Consider the following 27,793-nt stretch of genomic DNA (forward strand, 5'->3'; position numbering starts at 1 on the left):
GCTGGCCCAGAACAGAGCGACACGTCTTGCTCTTCACTGAAATCAGAGGGCTAATATCTCTCTTGACTAAAAGCATTACTTCTTTCTCTAAGAAACATTAATGTGTTGAAAATTCCCAATTGTTTGCAGTCAACTTACACACAGCTCTGACACACACACTTATCCCACTAGGCATGTCATCAGGGGTCTTTTCAAAGTCCTCAAATCCTAGTGCTGAGTGATTAGTGCTTTTTGAGGTCGGTTCGGTTTCGGGTTCGATTATTAAAAAATAATCACGATTTTCGATTTCAATAATAAAAAAAATACATTATGCGGGTTGAATGCTATAACACAGAATAAAACAATTAATGAAAGTCCAATGATTTTCACATACAAACCATCAGTTATTCACACTACTTTAATCAAATATTTCACTTGTGTATTACATTTGTCTTATTTGACTATAATTTTCACTCCAAGTCAACTCATCTCTATAGAGCTGCTGTCTGTGCTGTCTGACAAAAATCACAATTTTAGTAGTTCTTCAAAGTAAACTTTGAAGAACTACACAAAGTGTACTTTACACATTTTCTGCAACATTGGCCTGTTGGAAACTACAACTCCCTACTACTTCGCACAGTTCGGGCATGATCAGATTTATCTCCCGAGAAACTGCAGCATTGAGCTCACAGAAAAAAACAGAATGAAATGCAATTCAAATAATTTAACCGAAGTTGGTCAATTACACGGAACCCAAACCGGCTGTGCGCGTGCACTATCGTGCATAAATTAATTTTGTTCCCCTACACCAAAACGCGATCATGGCACGCAGGTTAAAATATCAAAACAAACTCTGAACCAATGATATTAATTTGGGGACAGGTTGAAAAGCATTAAACATGTATGGCAATTTAGCTAGCTAGCTTGCACATGCTAGCTAATTTGTCCTATTTAGCTAGCTTACTGTTGCTAGCTAATTTGTCCTGGGATATAAACATTGAGTTGTTATTTTACCTGAAATGCACAAGGTCCTCTACTCCGACAATTAATCCACACATAAAACAGTCAACCGAATCGTTTCTAGTCATCTCTCCTCCTTCCAGGCTTTTTCATCTTTGAACTTATATGGTGATTGGCATCTACACTTTCATAGTATTACCACGACAACCGGCAAAACATTTTGTCTTTCAATCACCCACGTGGGTATAACCAATGAGAAGATGGCACGTGGGTACCTGCTTCTATAAACCAATGAGGAGATGGGAGAGGCAGGACTTGCAGCGCGATCTGCTTCAGAAATAGGAATGACTTCTATTTTAGCCCTTGGCAACGCAGATGCTCGTTGGCGCGTGCGAGCAGTGTGGGTGCAATAATTGAATAACATGGATTTCTAAATTTATTTTGCGACGCGCGCGTGACGTGTCTGGTCTGGTCAGCATGTTAGTTGTTTAAAAAAAAGAAAATAATAACCAACATTTTGGTTAGGCAGAATAAATTACAGAAAACGTACAGTATTATATAGAGCCATGATTGCATGGAACTCCCATCTCCCTTCCAAATGAACAGCAAACCTGGTTTAATAAAAATAAAAAAATAAAAAGGAAAACCTGATAAAGCAACACCTCATAGCACAACGCCCAGATATGTACCGATATGTAAGTAGTTATGTTCTTGAGCTGTTCTTGTCTATTAAATGTTCTGTGTCAAATCAAATCGTATTGTTCACATATGTTATTGCGAGTGTAGCGAAATGCTTGAGCTTCTAGTTCTGAAAGTGCAGCAATATCTAACATGTAATATAACAATTCCAACAACAACTACCTAATACCCACAGCAACTACCAGGGAAGTTGTGGACCCCAGGAAGAGTAGCTTCTACTTTCACAACAGCTAATGGGGATCCTAATAAAATACCGTCCAGCCCCTGAGATTGGGTCTCATAACAGGGAGGATTGGACTGGTTGGCCCAAGTGGCAGTTACTGAGGCTGTACAGTACATAGAGAGTGTGAAGTGAGTATATACACATGTATTCTACATCTGATGAGTGCATGTCTATGCTGCAACTCAGTCTGTAGTATGCGTGTAGTGGGTGACTATGTAGTTGATGGACCATTATTAAAGGGCTTAACTGGTTAAATCTACAGACTGATTAGACCACAAAGTTACTGGGGTGACTGACTGAAAGTACCCTCAAGACCCAAAGTGGAGTAGTGGCCCTGGCAGGCTCAGAGACAAGACAACTCAGCTGACTGAGTAGGCTAGGCTACATCTCTGCAAAGCCCATTCATTCAGAATAACGGAGTATACTGCTGACACACACACACACACACACACACACCTTGGTGAGCATTGCAAATCAGGCCTAGAACTCTTGTTAACAAATCCCAGCAGAAATCAGGCCTAATTGGTGCCCCTTTATTGGGCCATACCAGTGACATCTAGCCCTGTAGCTCTTGTAACCTACTCGCACTGGGGCAGGTGATAAAGACGAGCTCACCCAAAAACTGCAACACTCAACTCATCATAAGGGCAAATTGTGACGCAAAGGTCTGCTTGAAACATGACTTAATTGGACAAGCCATTGCACTTCTAATTTAGGGGTGAATTAATAAAGGATCTGTTCACCCTGAAATGATGATGCCAAAAAACAAAATATATGGGGTGGGGCAGATGGACAGACACAAGAGAGGGTTGTGACACAGGACAGTACAGGACAATGAACCCGGACATAAACTCAATTGAACATCTCTAGAGAGACCTGAAAATAGCTGTGCAGAGGAGCTTTAAAGGATCTGCAGAGAAGAATGGGAGAAACTCTCCAAATACAGGTGTGCCAAGCTTGTAGCGTCATACCCAAGAAGACTCGAGGCTGTAATCACTGCCAAAGGTGCTTTAACAAAGTACTGAGCAAAGGGTCTGAATACTTAAGAAAACGTGATATTTCTTTTTACTGTTTTTGCTGTGTCATTATCAGGTATTGTGTGTAGATTGATGAGGGGGAAAAAACAAATTGGCCTGAGTACCAGGCCATTAGAACCTGATGGTCATTAGCAAGTTGGGTACTACCAAAGCACATCCAGAGTGCGTAAGAGGAGATTACCGTGACTCAACGGTCACATGGAATTTTACTGCAGTCATGACTTGGTGTGGCGGTAATACGGTCACCGCAACAGCCCTAGCTGAGACTCAGATTTTCGAATTTCAGTACAATCTCCCTCAGTATTTTATGTCCACGTTTTCCAAAAACTAAAATGTCGCCTCCGAATTAAGATTCAACTATGTCTGCAGAATGAATGGGGTGTCAACTATGACATGACACATTGACTTTGAAAAAATCTATTTTGGTTACTGAACTACAGCAAATGAAGTGGGTTTACATCCGGTAACAGAATTGTGGTAATATAATTTCATCATGGTCCCTGATCTGTATTGCAAAGAAATACATAAATGTGGATATGAATGTCATTTAAATCACTTAATTAATAAAACAAAATGTATATCAGTAATAAAAACGAACTATTTGATAGGTCAATCTTTACTCGTTACTTCTGTGAACTTTCATTATCCTCATGAAGGAGAGAAATTAGAAAATATCTTAGATGTGGGTTTTCAGTAACGGAATTTCAAGGCACAAGGCAATGTTTACAGAAGGCCCAGGGTAAGATCTGTGACCAAAGGATCCATCAGTCTGAAGGCCACTGGGCCAGCTGTGTTATTGGAGGGGACCAGAGTGTTGGTAAACTCTCACCCCAGAGGTATTGGATCCCCAGGACATCCGTTACACACACTACATGGAAAGCCAGCCTGCCTGTTGACTGTGCCGGGCCATATTTAATCTGTCGCTTCCTTCATCCGTCAGAACACCAGTAGTAACTGAGGGAAGGACATTTTTTACATTTTTTTTAATATATAAGTTACATATGTGGATATTATTTCTGACGATATATCATATTGCTTTGACAATAACGCTATATTATTTTTGTGCTAATTGGCTGTACCTGCACCAAAACAGTATTTTTCCTTCATAGCTTATTCAAAAAGAAGATGGAGAACAAGGAGACAATTTGTTTTCAGCACTTTTATTCATTTTCTCATGGCTCCCTCTTGTCCCTCTACAGCAGACATATGGTGAGCAATGTGAAGAACATCGAATTGCAATAAAATCACAGTATCTAATAGTAATACATATATAATCTTGAGTCGTGAGAATCGCCATACATATCGTATCGGCACCGGAAGTATCGTGATATCATATTGTGAGGTCCCTGGCAATTCCCAGCCCTAAACACCACTGGACATGGTGACTCATAGACTTGATGACTCATTCCTTTGTTAAGGTACCGTAATTTCCGGACTATAAGCCGCTACTTTTTTCCCCACGCTTTGAACCTCGCGGCTTAAACAATGACGTGGCTAATATATGGATTTTTCCCGCTTCCAAAAAAAATATATACTGCTCAAAAAAAATAAAGGGAACACTTAAACAACACAATGTAACTCCAAGTCAATCACACTTCTGTGAAATCAAACTGTCCACTTAGGAAGCAACACTGATTGACAATACATTTCACATGCTGTTGTGCAAATGGAATAGACAACAGGTGGAAATTATAGGCAATAAGCAAGACACCCCCAATAAAGGAGTGGTTCTGCAGGTGGAGACCACAGACTACTTCTCAGTTCCTATGCTTCCTGGCTGATGTTTTGGTCACTTTTGAATGCTGGCGGTGCTTTCACTCTAGTGGTAGCATGAGACGGAGTCTACAACCCACACAACTGGCTCAGGTAGTCCAGCTCATCCAGGATGGCACATCAATGCGAGCTGTGGCAAGAAGGTTTGCTGTGTCTGTCAGCGTAGTGTCCAGAGCATGGAGGCGCTACCAGGAGACAGGCCAGTACATCAGGAGACGTGGAGGAGGCCGTAGGAGGGCAACAACCCAGCAGCAGGATCGCTACCTCCGCCTTTGTGCAAGGAGGAGCAGGAGGAGCACTGCCAGAGCCCTGCAAAATGACCTCCAGCAGGCCACAAATGTGCATGTGTCTGCTCAAACGGTCAGAAACAGACTCCATGAGGGTGGTATGAGGGCCCGACGTCCACAGGTGGGGGTTGTGCTTACAGCCCAACACCGTGCAGGACGTTTGGCATTTGCTAGAGAACACCAAGATTGGCAAATGCGCCACTGGCGCCCTGGGCTCTTCACAGATGAAAGCAGGTTCACACTAAGCATGTGACAGACGTGACAGAGTCTGGAGACGCCGTGGAGAACGTTCTGCTGCCTGCAACATCCTCCAGCATGACCGGTTTGGCGGTGGGTCAGTCATGGTGTGGGGTGGCATTTCTTTGGGGGGCCGCACAGCCCTCCATGTGCTCGCCAGAGGTAGCCTGACTGCCATTAGGTACCGAGATGAGATCCTCAGACCCCTTGTGAGACCATATGCTGGTGCGGTTGGCCCTGGGTTCCTCCTAATGCAAGACAATGCTAGACCTCATGTGGCTGGAGAGTGTCAGCAGTTCCTGCAAGAGGAAGGCATTGATGCTATGAACTGGCCCGCCCGTTCCCCAGACCTGAATCCAATTGAGCACATCATGTCTCGCTCCATCCACCAACGCCACGTTGCACCACAGACTGTCCAGGAGTTGGCGGATGCTTTAGTCCAGGTCTGGGAGGAGATCCCCCAGGAGACCATCCGCCACCTCATCAGGAGCATGCCCAGGCGTTGTAGGGAGGTCACACAGGCACGTGGAGGCCACACACACTACTGAGCCCCATTTTGACTTGTTTTAAGGACATGACATCAAAGTTGGATCAGCCTGTAGCGTGGTTTTCCACTTTAATTTTGAGTGACTCCAAATCCAGACCTCCATGGGTTGATAAATTGGATTTCCATTGATTATTTGTGTGATTTTGTTGTCAGCACATTCAACTATGTAAAGAAAAAAGTATTTAATAAGATTATTTCTTTCATTCAGATCTAGGATGTGTTGTTTAAGTGTTCCCTTTATTTTTTTGAGCAGTGTACAAAAAATTTAAAAACACATTCTGTGACGTGCTCAGTTTTTTGGCGGCATGAAGCTTTCATTAGACCAATGAAATTGCCGAACGGGTTAAGGTCAAACAACTTTTTTGTTTACTGTTTAGATTAAATCGAGCGCGCTCAAACTTCCCATCATTCTGATTATGGTAGTCATTTTGTCACCCTCATCATGGCAAAGACACGGAGACATGCATATGATGCAGCTTTCAAGTTGAAGACGATTGATCTGGCTGTTGGAAAAGGAAATAGAGCTGCTGCACGGGAGCTTGGTCTGGAGCAATGACTTTCTTGGTAGGCTACTGTTTACTGCTAATTTTTTATTTTTTGTTACAAGCCGTGTTTTGTTAAAGCCTGTGTAAAGTTAATTTGTTTCAATGTACCGGTAGGCACCTGCGGCTTATAGACATGTGCGGCTTATTTATGTTCAAAATAATATTTATTTTTAAATTCAGTGGGTGCGGCTTATATTCAGGTGCACTTAATAGTCAGGAAATTACGGTAATGTTTTTCTATCCTGAGTAGAGGTCGAACGATTATGATTTTTCAACGCCGATACCGATTATTGGAGGACCAAAAAAAGCCGATATAGATATATTTTTTTGTAATAATGACAATTACAACAATACTGAATTAACACTTATTTTTACTTAATATAATACATCAATAAAATCAATTTAGCCTGAAATAAATAACGAAACATGTTCAATTTGGTTTAAATAATGCAAAAACAAAGTGTTGGAGAAGAAAGTAAAAGTGCAATATGTGCCATGTAAGAAAGCTAACGTTTAAGTGCCTTGCTCAGAACATGAGAACATATGAAAGCTGGTGGTTCTTTTTAACATGAGTCTTCAATATTCCCAGGTAAGAAGTTTTAGGTTGTAATTATTATAGGACTATTTCTCTCTATACGATTTGTATTTCATATACCTTTGACTATTGGATGTTCTTATAAGCACTTTAGTATTGCCAGTGTAACAGTATAGCTTCCGTCCCTCTCCTCGCTCCTACCTGGGCTCGAACCAGGAACACATCGACAACAGCCACCCTCGAAGCAGCATTACCCATGCAGAGCAAGGGGAAGAACTACTCCAAGTCTCAGAGCGAGTGACGTTTGAAACGCTATTAGCGCGCACCCGCTAACTAGATAGCCATTTCACATCGGTTACACCAGCCTAATCTTGGGAGTTGACAGGCTTGAAGTCATAAACAGCGCAATGCATTGCGAAGAGCTGCTGGCAAAACACACAAAAGTGCTGTTTGAATGAATGCTTACGAGCCTGCTGGTGCCTACCACCGCTCAGTCAGACTGCTCTATCAAATCATAGACTTAATTATAATATAATAAACACACAGAAATACGAGCCTTAGGTCATTAATATGGTCGAATCTGGAAACTATCATCTCGAAAACAAAACTTTTTTTTCTGTCAGTGAAATATGGAACCGTTCCGTATTTTATCTAACGGGTGGCATCCATAAGTCTAAATATTCCTGTTACATTGCACAACCTTCAATGGTATGTCATAATTACGTAGAATTCTGGCAAATTAGTTCGCAACGAGCCAGGCAATGAACGCAAGAGCAGTGACAATTTCATGTTAGCAGGCAATATTAACTAAATATGCAGGTTTAAAAATATATACTTGTGTATTGATTTTAAAGAAAGGTATTGATGTTTATGGTTAGGTACATTGGTGCAACGACAGTGCTTTTTTCGCAAATGCGCATGTTAAATCATCACCCGTTTGTCGAAGTAGGCTGTGATTCAATGAGAAATGAACAGGCACCGCATCAATTATATGCAACGCAGGACACGTTAGATAAACTAGTAATATCATCAACCATGTGTAGTTAACTAGTGATTATATTAAGATTGATAGTTTTTTATAAGATAAGTTTAATGCTAGCTAGCAACTTACCTTGGCTTCTTGCTGCCCTTGCATAACAGGTAGTCAGCCTGCCATGCAGGCTCCTTTTGGAGTGCAATGTAAGGCAGGTGGTTAGAGCGTTGGACTAATAACCAGAAGGTTGCAAAAACGAATCCCCCCTGAACATGGCAGTTAACCCCCGTTCCTAGGCCGTCATTGAAAATAAGAATGTGTTCTTAATCTGACTTACCTAGTAAAAAAATATATATATATAATTTTTTTTTTAAATAAAATTAAAAAGTTACAAAAATAAATAAAATCTAAATCGGCAAATCGGTGGCCAAAAATACCGATTGTTATGAAAACTTGAAATTGGTCCTAATTAAATCTGCCATTCCGATTAATCGGTCGACCTCTAATCCTGAGGGAGTGACAAATCAAGATACACGAGGTGCTATGGGCCCATGCCATAGATTTACAAATACAGAGGAAGTGCTCCAGGTGTAGCCAAGAGAGACCGTACCACCTTGCTCTGGGGTGTGTAAGTCCAGTCATAGAGGGCCTCAGTCATGCTAGTGTTAGTTTCTCTCCGCTCCTTAATTGATCAATTACGGTTTATTGATTGGCTAGAGACCCCATACACCTGCTTACCAAGGTCTTAAATCAGTCTCTGATTAAAAGGCCTTGACTCAAAAAACAGCTTACGGTGTTGCCTTCCAAGACCAGAGGTGTGCATCACTAATCAGATAGACATTTTTGGAAAAAGTGGCTGACCCATTTGTGGTTTCAGGGTGGGTGAAAACAGAGTTGGATGCTGTGGAATCGGTGAAGGTAACCAGAAGTGGTCTAGTGATAATTGATTGTGTTTCTGCTGGTCAGAGGGAGAAGGTGCTCCATGTTAAAAACAAATGGGGAAAAGAGATGTGAATTGTTTTGCTCTCAAAAAAAGGGTGCCATTCGAAAGGAGTGATTACTGGGGTAGCGGTAAATGTGAAAGTTGACCAACTGAAGGGGAAGACTCCTGGTGTTTGATGCTAGTTTGGTAGGATGCATACAGGGTGGCGTGAGTGGTGAAACAGAAGTCGTTTTCTGTTCTTTAGAGTTTTGATGTTGAGTCTGCACGATAAAGTGATGTAATAAATAAGTTATCCTGTATGAGCTTTTGTGCCGAATAATTTACATTGTTACACGTGTCAAGCTTATGGGCATGTGGCAGTACTGTGTAGGAGGGAGCTTCCTAGGTGTGAGAAGTCTGCAAAAGGGCATGAGACAAAGGAATGTGCAGCATTGGGTAAAGTCGTGTTATTTTTTTTAATTGTAGGGGAGCCCATGGGGCTGCGGATCAGAAATGTCCGGTGCGAGAGAGGCAGGTTGAGGTTTCCAAGGTTTGAGTAGTGCAGAAGTTGTCGTATGCTGAGATAGTGAAGAAAGTAGAGGAAGATGGGTCAATGGCGAGGGATCCTGAGAGGAGTGGTGTGAGTAGTAGATCTGTACCTGTACAGAGGGATATGCAAACAAGTGATATATGCTTCAGTAAGATTAGATTTATTTTGTTTATAGTCATGGTTATCGACTGTTCTGCAGGGATAGAACGTAAGTCGCAGAAAATTGAGGTTGTGGTGGCAGCTGCAGAGAGGTATTTGGGTGTACGAGACGAGTGTGTGGTTAGATGGTAGTGTATTTGTTTTATTTATACATTTTTTTTATTTCAAGCAAAGTATAAGGGAGTTACACTCCAGCCTAGTAGGTGGAGGTAAATCAACATTTTATTGGATGCCAACCGCCGTTAAACCTCATCGAAGAATATGATGATTAAGGGGATCGCCAGTCAGTGTGCCAGCTTGCAAACCGTGAGGCTGTTGGTTTGTTTGGTGGCCATGAGGCCATTCATTTTGATTCTTTAGTTTAGGCATGCCTGTTAATAGTTTTCCTTTTTGTATATTTGTTTCCATCACCATGTGAACATAATAATCTGCTTGGGCTCGTTGACCCAAAGGAATCAATACAGAGCTGGCCCTGGACCTAAAGTAACCAATACACGAGACCCAATCCGGGACTCGAGCGGATCCGGATCCACAATTCTAAATAAATGTCACGGGTCTGATTTGATTGTCACGGGTGTGTGTAATCTTAACTGACTTGTCCGGAAGGACCCATACAGACCCTAACGCGACTGCTGCAGTAGAGAAAGAAAAATGGCATAATTTACCCTGCTGTTCTTTGTTTTTCACAAGAGTGGCATGTGTAGCTTGTTGTTGGCCAATCATAAGTCATCAAAGCGGCAATAGGCAACAGTCATAGAGCCTCTGTGTGGGACTCCCTCCTCCTAGTGTCACTCGCTCACAGTAGCTTGCTGCTAGAGCGTCACCTCTATACCTCGTGCTTTTTCAGCTCTGGTTAATAAAGTAACTTAAATTGACTTTGCTGCTGCTTCTCTCACTCGGATCGGGTCTGACCAGGTCTATACGGAACAGGTGTAGTTGTTTTCGTGTTCATTCCAAACGGGTCTCAATATTTAAAAAATGTATTTATGAATATCGGAGTCGGATGGGAAAGCCCCAGGTCCATTTCGGAACGGGTCCAAGAGGCCTCTAAGGAGTAAGGACCACCTCTGCCCTTCCAATAATAAACTTCTCATTTTGTGTTAATGACACATCCACTGCAAACAATACCTTCAACCTTTCCTGTTTGGACACTTGGAGTCAGAGTTCATGTTAAAACAGAAAACAACCATGTCAGGCCAACAAACAGTTTGAGGCATTTCCACTATAGCTGACAATGCAGCTAAGCTATTCACTGGTTTGTCTCAGAGAAAAAAAGACTATTGACCTTATTGCTTGATTGAATATCTCTCACCATTGCACTTTGCCATTGCTCTCAGATCTGAGTGAGCATAGGCTGAAATGCTGTCAATAACACACAGGTCTTAAGTGACAAACAGGTAAACATGTTATTGTCGTTTGAAACCTTTGGAGATGTATTGACTGTAAATTGCTGTAATACCCATGCAGAAGTCAGGTGTGGATTTCTTAACAGTAACAGAAAAAAGTTAATATTTAACCACTGCGAAAATGCCTTCTGTCTGAGGCCCTGGACTGTCGACTACATTAATTGTGTACTAGGACTAGTCATATTAGTATAAGGCTATATTTCACAACTGTAAGGCCTTAATGGCAAAGTTTAGTTGTTTGCGACGGCAATGTGTCTGTCTGAGGGACATGGGTATGAGGGGCAGGACACACAAATTGTCTGACAATAGCCAAATTGCATTCATTCAATACAAAAAATACACACTCCAAGTTCGATATCATCACAATGTGATAAGCTTTTGAAATCTTACACCTAAATGCGTAAGAGTCAAAGTTTAATGCTATTTGTTTTAAAACTATATTTCATCTATTTTATACGGTGAACCGCTCATCGAACATTCTGCTTTTCAACATCGAACTTCATGCGGTGCCTGAGGTTCGCCCTGCCAAAACAGCCTTTACAAAACCACTTGTTTCATTTAACAAACATGTAGGCTACAAAAAAAAAGTTGTCTATCGAATTTATTTGCAAATGGTGGATTAGGTCACTTTTACTTACTTCCATAACGTGGCTTGTGTGAATTAGCTTTTTCTTCATAGTACATCCTGCCTCGGTTCCTTCGAACTTCAACTTCAAACCAACGCTAGCTAGCAGCAAACCATAAACCGCACCTCGAGGTATAAGTTCAATATAAAACAAAACGCTATTTTGTAGTGGTGCCACTATCAATAGCAGCGGCTCAACAGTTTTCTAAAGTTCCTTTCCGTCGAAATGCACCGCATGCCTCCTGTCACTCGCTCGGCAGAACTCCCATCGCGTTCACCCTTGTTAGAATCATGTCAGAAAGTGCTTGTCATTCAATTTCCCTCTGGTCCAGTGCAAGTGTTCACAGTGGGTGCGCTCTGAACTGGCCCGACCGCATTAATTATTTAGCCGTCTCTAGCACCACCTGGTGGCCAATTTATCATGACATGATGTCCCTCTTGCCAGAATAAGGGCGACAAAATAGCATTGGTGGGAAAAGTACATAATTGTCATACTTGAGTAAAAGTTAAGTAAAAGTTAAGATACCTTAATAGAAAATGACTCAAGTGAAAGTCACATAGTAAAATCCTACTTGAGTAAAAGTCAAAAAGTATTTGGCTTTAAATATACTTACGTATCAAAAGTAAAAGTAGATATATAAATCATTTCAAATTCCTTATATTAAGCGAACCAGACAGCACGATTTTCTTGTTTTTTAAATTTATGGATAGCCAGGGGCACGCTCCAACACTCAGACAATTTACAAACAAAGCATTCGTGTTAAGTGATTCCGCCAGATCATATGCAGTAAATAGGGATGACCAGGGATTTTCTCTTTAAGTGCGTGAATTAGACAATTGTCCTGTCCTGCTAAACATTCAAAATGTAACGAGTACTTTTGGCTGTCAGGGAAAATGTATGGTGTAGAAATTACATTATTTTATTTAGGAATGTAGTGGAGTAAAAGTAACAGTTGTCCAAAATATAAATTGTAAAGTACCAATACCCCAAAAAACTACTTAAGTAGTACTTTAAAGTATTTTTACTTAAGTACTTTACACCACTGCAAAATAGCCTCAAGATAGCAAATGAATGGGTGAAGATGTTGTGGCTATCTTGTCTCTGGAATCATTAGAATAAAAGGGTCGTTTTTTAAAGTTTATGTAGTTGGTATATCAAGAAATGCATGGATAGTTAGGGATGACATTACACTTGGTTTGCAGACATCAGCATAATTGTGGACTCCAGTCACATGACTTGGACTCGTCTGACTCCAGTTACAAATTGTATGACTTGAGATTCGACTTGATAGAAAATAAAATAACTTGACCTGGACTTGGAGCCTCAAGACTCGGGATCGACTTTGATTTAAGACTGATACCTTGATTTTATCTGGCCGGGTTTTGTAATGCTTTGTCACTCATTTTGTGGTACAGAGTCTATGTGGACTACTCTACACGCAGCCAGAGACAGCAGCCGCAGCACTGCACTTGCAAAAAAAACCTGCAACAGATTGGCTAGTGAAACGCACACTCGGCACTCTGATTGGACTAGAAAACTGTCAATCAATACAGGTCGGGGGTGAGCTAGCGAACAGATTGCTGATTTGCTGTACAGATATAGGATCTGGTAAAACGCAAACGTCAAATTATAGGAAGAAAGGATTGACATAAGTAAATATGCAGCTCCAAAAATCATTTTATGATCAAGAATATTAACTCAGCAATGGGGCAACAATTACTAGCATAGGCCTATTGGTATTTTGGTATGTAACAATTGCTTGAAATTGATCATTTACTTATGAAGCTTGCATTTGGAATTTGTTCAAAATGAATTATTACTGTGGCGAAGACGCACCATCGGCGAGACTTCACTTGTGCTCTCCAAATTCCCACCAGTGGAGAGTGCTTTTTTTCTCTTGTTGAAACGTTTGCTCTTACTTTCACACATTTAAATGCATAGGCCCTATGTGGTATTCCATCAGATACTACAATAATTGCTAGCGTTTCATTATTCCATCCCTGTACCGTTTACCAATGTTACAATGATTGTGGATTTGTGATTTATTGGGATCCCAACAGATTTACTGGGGTATCGACACATAACGAAACATATATTACAGACAAGAGACTACAATTGACATACACACACTCACGTTCATGTTTTTAAATGTATCTATCAGTTACACGTACAGTACACATGGAAAATGCCTTTTACATTGTAGAACCAGTTGATTGGTTGTAATTGCCAATTGGGTAATTGTATGATCCTGGGGTCCAATTGCTTATATTATGTAGGCCTACCTTTTTGAGCTTCTGTTACACAGATTCGATTTGGTTTCTTAAGGGGAAGCTATACAGTCTTGCCCTCTACACAAGGCTATTTCTTTTGGGCTATTACCGGTGTAAATTTGGTAAATCTACTTGTATATCTTGTATGATATGGCGCTTTCACCATTGGATCACCAGGACCTGTGAATACATCTACTGTCACGACTTCCGCCGAAGTCGGCCCCTCTCCTTGTTCGGGCAGCGTTCGGCGGTCGACGTCACCGGCTTTCAAGTCACCACCGATCCATGTTTCCCTTTTCGTTTTGTCTTGATTACACACACCTGGTTTCAATTCCCTTATTATGTTCCTTATGCTGGCTTACCTTTCTGTTTTGTCCGTGATTGTTCGTATTCAGTGGTTGTTGGAGGTGTTCGCCTCACACTGGTGATTCCTGTTGGAGATTTTGCTTGTGTTTATGAGTAAACTAGACTGTTTCGCTCAAACCTGTGTCCTGCGCCTGACTCCGCTACGTCTCCAAACCCAGTTCATTACATCTACACACTGAGCACGTCAACCTGCCTTGCCTTCTGCTGATTTCATGCCTTTACCACTGCTACAAGGTCCCTATTTAACAATTACATCATCAAAGTGTGTTGTAGACAAAATAATGATATGGCCTGTCTGGTAGCCTCAATAAATAGACAAAGATTTGTAGTTGAAAAGTCATTGCATGTATACAATTTTTTTTTTACTTGACTTGACTTGAGATTTTGTGACTCAATTTGACTTGCTTAGAACACAGGACTTGGACTTGACTTGAGTCAAGACCTATTCTACTTTGGACTCGACTTGAGACTTGGATCTTGTTACTTGAGACTTGCTTGTGACTCGATTCATAGTGACTTGGTCCCACCTCTGGACATCAGAGAGGTTCACTTTACACACCAAGCTTGAAGTCAGTCAGGTGGAAGAGGGACTGAGTCCCATATGGCTCCCTATCCCCTAGAGTGCACTATTTTGGACCAGGACCAATAAAGCTCTGGTCAAAAGTAGAGCACTATAAGGGCTACGACTGGGCGATATATTTTATCTTAAGGTATACGGGTATCGATTTACATACATTTTTAACGATATGTTGATATAGTGCTAAATAAATGAAAAGTTATACAAATGGTGCTACTTTTGTCTTACTTTGGTTGAGTATACAACAATCAGAATGGTTGCCGTACCTTAAAAAAAATTGACAACATATTGTGATATGATATTTTGGCAACACACCTGGTCCTAATAAGGGCCCATAGGGCTCTGGTCAAAGGTAATGCATCATAAGGGCCCATAGGGCTCTGGTCAAAGGTAATGCATCATAAGGGCCCATAGGGCTCTGGTCAAAGGTAATGCATCATAAGGGCCTATAGGGCTCTGGTCAAAGGTAATGCACTACTGTATAAAGGGGAAGAGGGTCCTTCTGATTACGCAATTTCCTATAGCTCACTTCATGCTAGTCTGACCACCTCTGAAGCCTACTGCTGCCAGCCATGCTTTTCAGTTCCTGGTAGAATGGGTTTATTGACAGGGATGAGAAATTAATGCTGGCTACACACTATCATGCCAACCTAAACCGTACTTGTTCAGATATTTAATTTTCCATTCCAGCACTGTCCCAGCAATGATGGATTACATAAATGTCCTATTTCACACATGTACAAGTGTGTATTAATATGCATGTGTGAATTAGAAATGCCATTATCAATGGTGACCCACAAGCAATAAGGGTTACGTGCCTTGCTCAAGGGCACCTAGGCAGATTTTACATCTTGCTCGGGGAGTCGAACTAGTGACATTTCAGTTACAGGCCCAACGCCTTTAGTGTTAGGCCACCTGCCGCCATGACATGTAACCAGGGCAGAGCAGTGCAGCTTGACATGCCTGCCTGTAACAATTTATTGTGTTGTCCAAGTTTGTTCTTGTCTCTGCTGTGCTGATGTTGCAGGGTGTGTGTGAGAGAAGTCTATAACTCCAAATTCCACGTAAAATTTCACTTTACATTTTATCTGTTCGTTTTGTTGGAATGTTTTTAAATTAAAAGGCAAAAGCCAGGGGTAGATGTAATTACTTTAGTTTAGCCACATCATCTTTTCCAATTTTATAGGACTGGAATTATAGTAGTCTATACTAATTGAAAATCTGCATTTTTTCATTCCTGACAATTGATCATATTTTCTCACTTGCAAACATTGAAGGCAAGGTAACTCATATATTTCTTAGAGGTCTGATTATGAGAGTGCAGGGCTAAACAAAAGCTATTATTAGTGTAATACGATTTTGGGCCCAATGCTCTGCAGTCTGCATGCACTCTATCTGATATAATATTATCTTCAAAATGACCTGCTGCAGACCCATATAAGCTGCAATGCACTCAAGCTTTATATCCTCAGGAGTTGAATGAACACATGATTGAATTTGCTAGAGAACATAAATCTTTATTTCATATACTTGATGCTCATAAGCAGCACTATTTGCAATTCCTGCCATTCTCCTTTAATTAAAACATTATTCACAGGGCATCATTTGGCAAATATTTCTCTACATAGCTTCATGTTTATAGACGTCTGTACATACAGTCATCCCACAATTGGCATGCCCTTCACAATAATGTATACACCTTTGTTCATCTGAGCCCACACATTTGTTCATCTGAGCCCACACCATTGTTCACTTAAAAAAATGTCCCAAAAAAACTGACGAGTGATACATTCACTTTTTTTTCTTCCAAAAATCTACATTTTCTCTTCTTCTGGCAGAAGAATACAATAAGAACACAAAGTTGAGCACAAAAAAGAGAAGTTTCATACACACATGCAAGTTTGTACACACAGTAGAGGACATGTGGCTTTAAGCCAAGGAAACACAGACGTAGAACATAGATAGATGGATTTATCGCTTGAACAAAGCTGGAGACGCATCAGTCAATCAAAAAGCATACAGATTTAACTCAGAAGTCCACCAACTACAGCATTAATATGTACAATAATTACACACACACACACACACACACACACACACACACACAGATTTGTTTTACTATCCTTGTGGGAACCAAACTATTTATTCCCATTCAAAATCTTATTTTCCCTAACCCTTAACCTAACTCTAACGTTAACCCTAAAACTAAGCCTAACCCTAACTCCCATCCCTAAACCTAACCTCTAAGCCTAAAATAGCAATTTTCCTTGTGGGGACTGGCAAAATGTCCATACCTGTCCAAATTTTCCTTGTTTTACTATCCTTGTGAGGACTTCTGGTCTCCACAATGATAGTGAAACCAAACCACACACGCACACACAAAAAAGAGAGACACTTATTTATCCTTTGTAAGATACCACAGGCAATGCTGTCACAATTAGGTTAAGACGCTAGGTTTAACACATCCAGTACCACCATACAGCTGCAATCCTTGTTCATAAATAACTGGTATCTTATTGTATGCACAACACTGCTGAGGTGGTAACAGTAGTCAGTCAGTAGCTTTGGTTTGACACAAGCCCAATCAGGATGTTATTACTACTACTATAAATACTCAAGTTCCATTGATTATGTCATCACTTAAAAAAATCATGAAATCATCAAAAAGTCAGCGGTTGTTCATTTGTAGTGCACCATATCCAAGATGATGTAAAGCTAAAATAAGGAGGGGGCAAGCAGACAGCCGTTTTGATACAGTGGACTACTAACACTACAATATACTCACAGATACGACACACACAGGAACAGGAGAGCTACACCGGCAGTAAGCCACAGAAAATACTAAGGAGCCATGTAGAGATGTAGACCTGTGACTGAGGTCTGGTGATCACACTGCTTACAGTAACAACAGCTATCTGCAGGATGCCTTATAAACATCAGATGCATTTGTCAACTTTGGGTGAGAATTTAGAGACTGAAATGTTATGCAGTGTACAGCACTAATGAAATGCCATTATACAGTGCAAAGATTTATACATGCGCTGTGTACTGAATTATGTGTACAGACATTTGGCAAAAAGCCTTTTGAAAAATACTGCTTTGTTACTGATTCTAAAATGTCTTCCAAATTGTCACAGGTGGGTGTTTTTAATAACAAGCACTAGAATAGTTTACTCAATGTTGTAAAACTGTTTAAATATTGCTTAAAATATCCAAGCAATTGCATTCCCACTGGGCACACACTGGTTGAATCAACGTTGTTTTCACGTCATTTCACTTAAATTACGTCTGTGGGGTCACTCTTATGCAAGCAGTTACTAAATATCTTATTGCTCTAAATAACATTTGATATTTTCCAATCCAGTTTAAAAATAATATTATCTTCCAACTTCATCTGAGGGGAGGGCTTCTTTTTTTAAACTGATATGGACGTCACTGTCACACCAATGTTAGGATGTACAGTACTTAGAAATGTTGACCGTAGTGAGAAGGGACATCACACACACACACACACACACACACACACACACACACACACACACAGACACACACAGACACACACGCACACACACACACACACACACACACACACACACACACACACACACACACACACACACACACACACACACACACACACACACACACACACACACACACACACACACACACACACACACACACACACACACACACAGACACAGAGTTCACTTCCTGTTTACCTCCTGTACCCTTCGGTCTCCTGTTCTGTTGTCTATGAGGAGAACGCTCCGGTGAAGAAGAGGCACATTTAAAAAAAAAAGGCCATTCAGAATCTTGAAAAGAAAGCAGCCTGACATGTCATTACAAAGTCAGTGCCGAAGAGAAACGCCAAATCAAAGGCTGAACATAAATAAATCCCAATCAGAGAGGCTGCATACAATACCTTACAATACAACAAATAGGAGAAGTGGAGAACAAGAGTTGATACAAAAAAACTGGATTCTTACATATTCCCCAACAAATTCTTTAGAACAGCTGCAGATACCTGCAAAAAACATAAATATTAACATATTGATACATTTAGTATGTACACTTCAAATAACAACAAATCAAGTTATTCAATATGGCCTAGAGAGCTAGTGCAAAGGGCTTTGACATTGAGTGTTTATATATGACTGTGGTAGAGTGGGGCAGAACACTGTAATTAAAACACATCTTTATGCATCTGTCAGTGTAAACTAATAAATAAATAGCCACAACTGACAACAAGCACGTTATTATAGTTTCAGATGTTATCTGGGAGAAGCTTCAAACCAGCTACTGTGGGTTAAGACCTGTCCATCACCATGACTCTTCATGGTTGACAGTTAAGGGTATATGCGTATATCCAGCAGACATTACAAGTGAAACATTATGTGAGAACACATCAAGCCTGACAAAGATCCATCTACACTCGGTGGCCCAGAAATACCCTTGTTGTCTGTCTGTCTGTCTGTCTGTCTGTCTGTCTGTCTGTCTGTCTGTCTGTCTGTCCGTCTGTCTGTCTGTCCGTCTGTCTGTCTGTCTGTCTGTCTGTCTGTCTGTCTGTCTAGGCCAGCTGTGTTGCAGCTGTGTGGTCTCCAGTCTTTCTGATCATCTATTCCCCGTCTCTCCCACTGCAGGGTGGCTGTGCTCAGAACAGCTTGTTTTCCCCTCTCTCCTCCATCTGTCCTGGCCTAATAAGAACACATTCATATGTACAGCACTAACCCTGCCCCTGCATTAACACCAGACAAACATGCCTGGAAGCTACTGCTCATAAGGTACAACGCAACAGGCGCTACTGACATCTGTACAACTCACATAGCACTACCTCAGTACTGACTTCACAAGCCAGCTCATAGCAAACAGCCAATGACTCTGATCTAGAGTCTACTTCAGCCAACTACAGGACCCACATACAGTAGTTCCCTTCACAGCAAGTACTATACAGGGATGGATGGACATAATCCACAGGCAATGGCCCGGCCATCAATAAGTCATGATGCTGAACAACTGACCATCAATTCCTCTGAACAATGCTCACCACAAGCTTCACTAAAATATCTACCCCACTAACGATTATGATTATATCATGATGAAATAACATGAAAATATTGAGTGACATCATTCCATCCTGGAAGGGGCATTGTGACATCCCCAAATATTACATCCAATAATAAATAGGAGTTTCCCTTTGACACCAGGGAATTGTGCAGATGGTCTGGAGCTTGGGTTGTGTCTTGTACATACATAAATTGATCAAGTGAAAGTAGATATACTGTTTTGTAGGGGATATGGGGTGGGGGTTATGCAATTTAACTCCCTTTGAGACCACAAGCGGCAATAAGCAAATCAAATCCCAAACATCCATAGGACATGTTTGAAGCAAACCCTTTGCACCAGGTTTGGCCCAAGTCTTCCACAGGCCAGGTGGTCCTTCCTGGGGCTACATGAGGACGTTGGCCCTGGTATCAGGCAGCCGGAGCCCCACCAGGCCTCCACACACCAGCACAGATGAGGCCAGGAGGATGGGGATGGACTTGGTGATGCCAACCAGAGAACCAAAGATCAGGTTTCCCAACACTGCTGCCAGCTTACACAAAGCGTTACAGAACCCAAAACCTGTCCCTCTGACACAGAGAGAGAGAGAGGGGAGGGGGGTTAGAAAGTATTTTAGTGATTTACAGGAGTTTTATATGTATGTCTGTGTGTTTGTTCATGCTTGTTGTGTGTGCAGATAGGAATGGATCATTTATATTTTCTTGCTAACGATACCTTCTGTCTGTAGGGAAGGACTCTGTGGTGACCACGTCCAGTGAGTTCCAGGCTGATATGCTCAGGCCGTTGTAAAGGCACAGCATGAAGATCATCATCGACTCACTGGTGCCGAACCACAGGAAGAAGCAACTGATCCCTGACAGAACCATGGAGCCACCTGTACCACACACACACACACACACACACACACACACACACACACACACACACACACACACACACACACACACACACACACACACACACACACACACACACACACACACACACACACACACACACCACATCCTTTTTTATTTGAACAACCTAATACAGTCATGCTCATAACAAAGGTAGCCCTCAGAAAGGACTATGCAAACTATCCCCGTACATACCTAACATGGAAAGGCGTCCGATTTTATCCATGAGCAGTGCCGAGACGATGTTGCCGGGCAGAACAGCCAGAGTTCCAAGGAAGTTGATGAAGTAGACCCAGTAGGCGCTGTAGTCGTCGTCAAAGGTCATCTGACAGCCCGTCTTGTTGTGGTGAAACGTGCTGTTGATCACCTCTGTGCCATCTATCAGTTTTGAGTCATCGATGTCTGCCATCACAAACAGGAATATAGGCATGACTGAGACAGGACTGTAGCTGAGAAAGGACAATACCTAGCAAACATTATTCAGCCCATGGAAACTATATCTTTACAAAAAAGGAAGTATGAAAGAAAAGAGAACAGGTCAAGCCTGACAAAGATCCTTCTAGATTTTTCACAGTGGCCCAGAAATACCCCTGTTCTCTTTCTGGTTCTGTTTGTCTGTCTTACCAGTGTTGTAGAAGAACGCCTCGATGAAGGTACAGTTCCGGAAGTAGGATCCCACCGACGTCACGTCGTCAAAGTAGCAGTTACGGAAGGTTGAGTCAATGAAGGTGATGGACTTCAACTTCATATTAACAAATCTGGAAGGTTCAACAGAGGAAAGTGTATGTGTGGACATGGTTAGTTACTAATGCCTACATGTCATATTCATTTTACAGAGAAATCCTTGGCTATTCTGTATTTAACGTTTATTCATCTCATCGGGTTGACATGGACAAAGCAGATAAAACAACATGCCAGATGAATTTAAAAGCGCCATAGTAATGATTCACATTTTCCTCCATACTCCATTTTAGTCCATCAGTCCCATTTTTCATCGAGGATGCAGTTATAACTGCTTGTCCATCATTAATGTGGAAGAGTCTTCTCTTTCTTCCCTACCTGTCGTTGATGAAGACACCACTGGTGTGGATCTGGTTCTCCATGGTGAAATTGAAGGTGAAGTCCTCGATGCGTTCGTTGCTGTGGATCTTCACCTTGGAGGCGTAGTCATCTGCCTGGAGGTGCTTGATGACGTCAGGGAACCACACAGACAGGCCGTAGTACCTGGATCCACAGACACACACAGTGTCGTCACCAACATAAAGGTTAGGTTATGTACGTACCACAAGGAATTTAGCATAGGGAGTCACTCTAGTGGATATAGGTTAACAAATGGAAAGAAATACATGTTTATACATAGGAGCCAGTTGAAATGTATTGGAACTATAGGGGTAGAATACACTGTTTCTGTTGGGTTTCCAGGAGTGTTCTTTTCTTCTCAGGCTGCTTGAATTCCCATCCTGTCACACTGAGAGGAGAGGCCAATGAAAGTATATTGATTCAGTAGTTCTCCTGAGAGCAGGGAGCTGCGACCTCTGCTACCACGTTGGACAGCTGACAGAAATGCAATGTGGCTGCAAGCGCAAAAGTCTATGCCATTTCCTGACGAACGAAGTTAGCCTATTCTGACTCCTACATCTCTAAATTAATAACCAGAACTTTCTATCAGGAGAGAGGGAGGGAGTGGGAGTCATTACAATAAAAAGCTTACCCAAATGACAGCGTAAACCAAACAATCGCTAGCTTGATAGTGCTTTCTTTGAGAGGGTAGTCGAAACACTTCATAAAGTTAACCCAGATCTGTGTGGAGAAACAAGAGAAACACATCAATAATGATTTGTGAGAGTGCAGTGCAGGATAATGCCGCTTCTATCATGGCCATCTAGCGAGCCAACAACAGGGGAGGCAGTGAAAACCCACCCCACATAGCTCTGTCTTGGACCTGAAGAGGGCCTTGGAGACTGGGTTCCCCGACTCTGATTTCATCTCCACCAGCTCATCCAAATGCTTGGGGATCTTGATTCTGTTCACCTGGGATGGGAATTATGGGAAATTTCGTTTTTAATAACATAATTACATCAAAAGTAATGTTTATGCTGTTTCTTTCTTGTTGGCTACTGCTGGTGAACAAATGTAACCGGAAGGTGGTCTGTGGCTGTGGTCCATTCATTGGATATCCCTGGGCGGTACAAGGAAACACGGGCCCTGGAAGCACCTCGAGGAATTGGAATTTACCTGGTTCTCTTACAGTATCTACAACTATTCTGCATTGCAATTAGATTGTCCCATGGAAAAAGGTAGGCTATGCAAATTGATAGGCACGTTTTGTAATTCAAGATTGATTGAGCCCTTATGCTATTGCATTAGCAGCAAAAACCTGCATCTGAAAATATAGGCTACAGTTGTATCATGAGATTTGGTTCACTTTCAGAGACAGGAAATCTGACACCAAATTAAAAGCTCTAAATGTAGATTGACTGGGGTGCTGTTTCCAGGCGCGCCTCGGGCATCGCGTATTTGAATGACACAAAATACCTTTCAAAACCTTTTCATATCATAGATATGATCCTCGGCACATATTTAAACATGTCGCAGCGCTGGCGGTTATAAGCCTTCGTTTTTTACCGTGTGAACAAAGCAAGAGCCGAGGCGGGAAAATACTCACGGTGAAGACTTTCTCCGGCTGCCCACGCGCTCGCATGTTGGTGTCATGGATCTGCTTGAGGATCATCCAAGCCTCGTCGTGCTTCCCCACCTGACAGGAGTGAGAAACGGGGGGGAATTAACGGGATTAACGGAGAGAGAACAGGGAGCGCTCCTCCGTGACAGCCATGCTCACACGGGGAGGAGATGGGCTGAGATGACAGGAGTCACGACAATGATGACTCATTTTACTTCAAAGTGTAATTCTCCTACAGTAACAGGCGTTGCCTACTGTCACAGACGTTAGCTTATTATTAGCTTATTATTTGCCATCTTCGACAAAACATGCAAAATGGCGTGCCATGTGTAGCCCAGGCCTCTGCTGCTGAAGCTTTAGGCTGACTAACTGTTTGCCTCGTAGGCCTTTCTGTTGAAGAACAAAGCATTTCCAACTTTAATGAACCAGGGGTATAGTCATGTGTGGGCTTGGGTGGACACAAGCCCGCCCACCCACTGGGAAGCCAGGCCCTGCCAGGCCCACCCAATCAGACTGAGCAAATACAAAAAAAGTATACTTTATTATTAAAAAAATACTCCTCAGCACCCACTGTCACGAACACACTTAAGCATTATAGTAACCTAGGTTAATGTACTCTCTTTTTTTTCTGAGGAAATAGATGCTATAGGGACCTAAGCTGCTATAGGGCCCTAGGTTAATGATAACCAATCCTTGCACTATCATCAGACTTAAATAACCAATTAACTAGGCTATATGCCTATCTGGGATTGGTCTACATTCTATTAGTTGCCTATACTTGCCTATACTGTTCAGAACTGGAACTATTGAATTGAAAAGCTGACCATCCATGCCCACACACACTAACATAGTCTGTTAGGGGCAGACATTCTCCCTAAAACCCCATTTCCCATAATGCTTTACTTTACCTCCAGGTAAAACCTGGGGCTCTCGGGCATGAAAGTGAGAGCCACGACAGCACAAACGCAGGGCAGGGCGCAGACGACCACAAACACTCTCCAACTGTGGAACTGGTAGGCAGAACCCATACTGAAACTCCAGCCTGCAACCAATCAGACACAAGAGAACACATCCGCATATTTTACATAATGGTCACATTCTCAAGAGAGGGAGCTTCGATTTTTCAATTCATACAGTATTTAGCTTGTTTTTGGTCTCCGTTCATAGTAGTTCAAAAATGTCACAGGAGTGGGTCTTTTAAGCTACTTGTGGGCAACTGATTGTTGCTTCCCGTGGTGATGTGACGTATGTTCTATTTGCACAATTTCTATGGGGTATATTCCCAAAGACCACACAGAGAAAAGTGCAACACACAAAGCAAACAAATAAAGGAAGGAAAGAAAGGACATTTAAGTTAAATCATGTTGTGCCTTATCTCATCCCACAGGTAGAGACTATGTCCGATTCATCTTCATAGCAGCAACACACACACACACACACACACACGTATTCTCACATACACAAACGCACGCACACACACAATCAATTTCCAATTCCCCTCTCTAAATGACACTTATCTCAGCACATTCTAAAGTAATTTTCTGGACTATTCAACAGCGAAGGTGCATAAAGATGGCGGCCCCATGTATACTTACCACAAATGCCTCATTTGCTATGTTCGCCTTACTGTACATTGCTCTACGTTACTCTTTTTTTGTATCGGCATTATCACAGTATACATCATCCAAATTCTAGCTCCAAGACGGCAGCAATTTGAAAAAACGAAAAATGAGATTGTGCTGATTTACTGGCACATTGGACCATGTTGCACACCGTAGTTTAAGAACTCTGTGGGTCGTGCTAAAAACAATGTCATATCTGAATTCCTCCATCTGTATGCACCTTTGCCACTGGAAAGGAACGTGTCGGACTAATTATGTCCTCGAGCTGGAAACGGTTGCTAAAGCCTTCAATTATATCTATCCTCAATCATTGTAATAATACACAGCCATGTAAATAATCTTAGCCTCAACACTGAGCTACCCATGTACCCTAAGGCGCTTTCCCTTAGGCACAGAGAACCCTTCAAACCCTTAAATGTGTGTTTCATACATTCTGTGAAATAGTTTATAAATATCAAAATTGTTGCCCACTTTAATGGATCTTACTGAAAATGGGTCTTACTGAAAATGGGTCTTACTGAAAATGGATCTTACTGAAAATGGATCTTACTGAAAATGGGTCTTACTGAAAATGGGTCTTACTGAAAATTTGATGGAATCTTTTCAGAATCACCTTTATTCGCTAAATACATTTCTATGTACAGGAATTTGTGGTGCCACCACAATAAACAGGATATACAGACAGATGATAAGCAGGACATGCAGACAGACGATAAACAGGATATACAGACAGACGTTAAGCAGGATATACAGACCGACGATAAACAGGATATATAGACTGACGATAAACAGGATATACAGACAGCCGATAAGCAGGATATACAGACAGACAACATAATAGACACAGAATGAACACAAATCCACACTGTAGCTCAGAACTACAGTAACAGGGTAAATCCAAAACAATGAAGAGGTATATTTTTGTTCTCCTTATCTCCTTTTTACTGAAAATGACTGTTCTTCAGTGTGTGGGAGTGTACATTAGTGTAAGAGGGCTAATGCAATGTGTGCTTATGTTCCCTGTTCCTATTTGGGGAAGGAGGGAGAAGAGGGATGTTAGTCGTGACCTCCCACGTCTCTCCCTCTGGATCAGGCCTTTTTCTTTTTAACATGACATAAAGGAATAACCCCATTATCCATCAACACTGTTAATGTTAATACAAGGATATTACTGCTAGAAATGAATCCAATGGCAGATTGATACGACCGCTTATCAACCACTGTGGAAATAAAGCCAGACTTGAAGAAAGGCTGTCATACACAGATCATCTCTCTCAAACCAACCGTGTATGGCAGGGGCTGTACATCATTTTGTGCGTGCATCGGAGTCATCCACACACCGTGTTTGTAAGCGTTAATGTATAGAACTGCTGGGGTGTTACTCTGGTTGTGTGCTGAGTAATGACACTGTCCTGTAGTTGTGTGTGGGAGGATGCCAAGGAACTACCATGAAGGCAATCTCAATTCCTTACATTCAGGGTCTTGTGCATGTGTGTGTTGGTGTGAATGCATGAACTCTGTGTGTCTGTGCGCGCTTGCACGTGTGTGTGTGTGTGTGTGCGTGTTAACATGACACATGTATGCTGATGGTAATGTATTAGTGTGTGTGTGTAAGATTTGATGTGCTGCAGTGATTGCCTTGTCTATGGGGATATAGCTGTGCTGTCAGCCCCAGAGGGTTAGTGTTTTTGCCATTGAAAATGTCATTACTGGGATTATGTACATAATTGACTAAGTGGATGGATGGATGGATGGATGGATGGATGGATGGATGGATGGATGGATGGATGGATGGATGGATATATGGATGGAGAGAGGGAGAGAGAGACTCCTAGTAGTGTAACTAAAGGCTGCAGTATGACGGAGATCTCTGCAGGCTGATTCAGGCTTCTGTCGTCTCCTTCTGTGTCTTTGTCATGAGGCTTTAGAAGACATTAGGAGCTGCAGAGTGTTGAAGACAAGTGAGGGGGTATATAAAGAACTTTAATGGAGTATTAAACACCAATGAGGTGGTAGATGTGTGGTAATCCATCATTATCTGTTTCTATATGAGACAAAAGACTACACCTCAGGCTCCTCAGCCACATCGCTGTTGGCGGGCACTGCGGCAGTTGGAGAGAACATAAAAATCACCCAAAAGTGCTGGAGTATGCAAGGCACGCTCAGAGAGAGAGGGGGGAGGGAGATAAAGGAGGGAGGGAGATAAGGGGGGGAGATAAAGGATAGAAAGCGAGAGGATATGGAGAGAGGAGGAGTGAGAGAGGAAAGAGAGAGTGTGTGTCAGAAAGAATGAGAGCAGAGTGGGTTTACTACCAAGCCTTCAAAGGGATATCTGCAGACTTGACAGCAGAGCTTTCTCAGTGAGACTCACTAGGTTTATCAGATTGTGTGTGTGTGTGTGTGTGTGTGTGTGTGTGTGTGTGTGTGTGTGTGTGTGTGTGTGTGTGTGTGTGTGTAGCCCTCCTCTAAAGCCACTGCACAATAAAGAGAAACTGTGGATTTTCCTAAAAGCAGCTCAATGATCTGAAATCTTAAATGAACCCCCACTGTTTCAGGTATCATTTCCTTCAATGTCTACAGTGTAGTCACTATTTGTACAAACAGGCGTTTCAGTGGCTCAGCACGGCCGGCACAGTGAAATATCCTCCATGGAGCCTCTCACTGACGTCACCCACGGCTGGGCTAAAACACAGCTCGACCATAAATCATGGCTAGCTGTAGCTTTGTCCCATTAGGTTAGAGCAAGAGGAAAAAGCTAATTATGCTTGATCAAGAAGAACATCCCCAGACAGAGAGAAGGAGAGGAGGGACAGGGAGGGAGGGACAGTAAGAGGTGGTTGGAAGAGACATTGGGAGACAG

General features: G+C 41.9%; 1 protein-coding gene and 1 pseudogene across 2 annotated transcripts in view; both read right to left on the reverse strand.

Moving 5' to 3' along the window:
- Positions 1-11,777, reverse strand: part of iqgap2 (IQ motif containing GTPase activating protein 2) — a 102,473-nt gene extending 90,696 nt beyond the window's left edge. For both annotated transcript variants that reach the window (XM_045706983.1, XM_045706982.1), the window contains exon 1: positions 11,471-11,777. In XM_045706983.1, coding sequence (XP_045562939.1) covers positions 11,471-11,516 — 46 coding nt within the window. In that variant the 5' untranslated portion in view covers positions 11,517-11,777. The remainder of the gene's footprint in view (positions 1-11,470) is intronic.
- Positions 11,778-18,571: 6,794 nt separating this feature from the next.
- The window catches only part of LOC106585040 (synaptic vesicle glycoprotein 2C-like), a 30,836-nt pseudogene continuing 21,614 nt past the window's right edge, over positions 18,572-27,793 (reverse strand).

The sequence above is a fragment of the Salmo salar genome, chromosome ssa24 (assembly GCF_905237065.1).
Source record: "Salmo salar chromosome ssa24, Ssal_v3.1, whole genome shotgun sequence".
NCBI classification, from domain to species: Eukaryota; Metazoa; Chordata; class Actinopteri; order Salmoniformes; family Salmonidae; genus Salmo; species Salmo salar.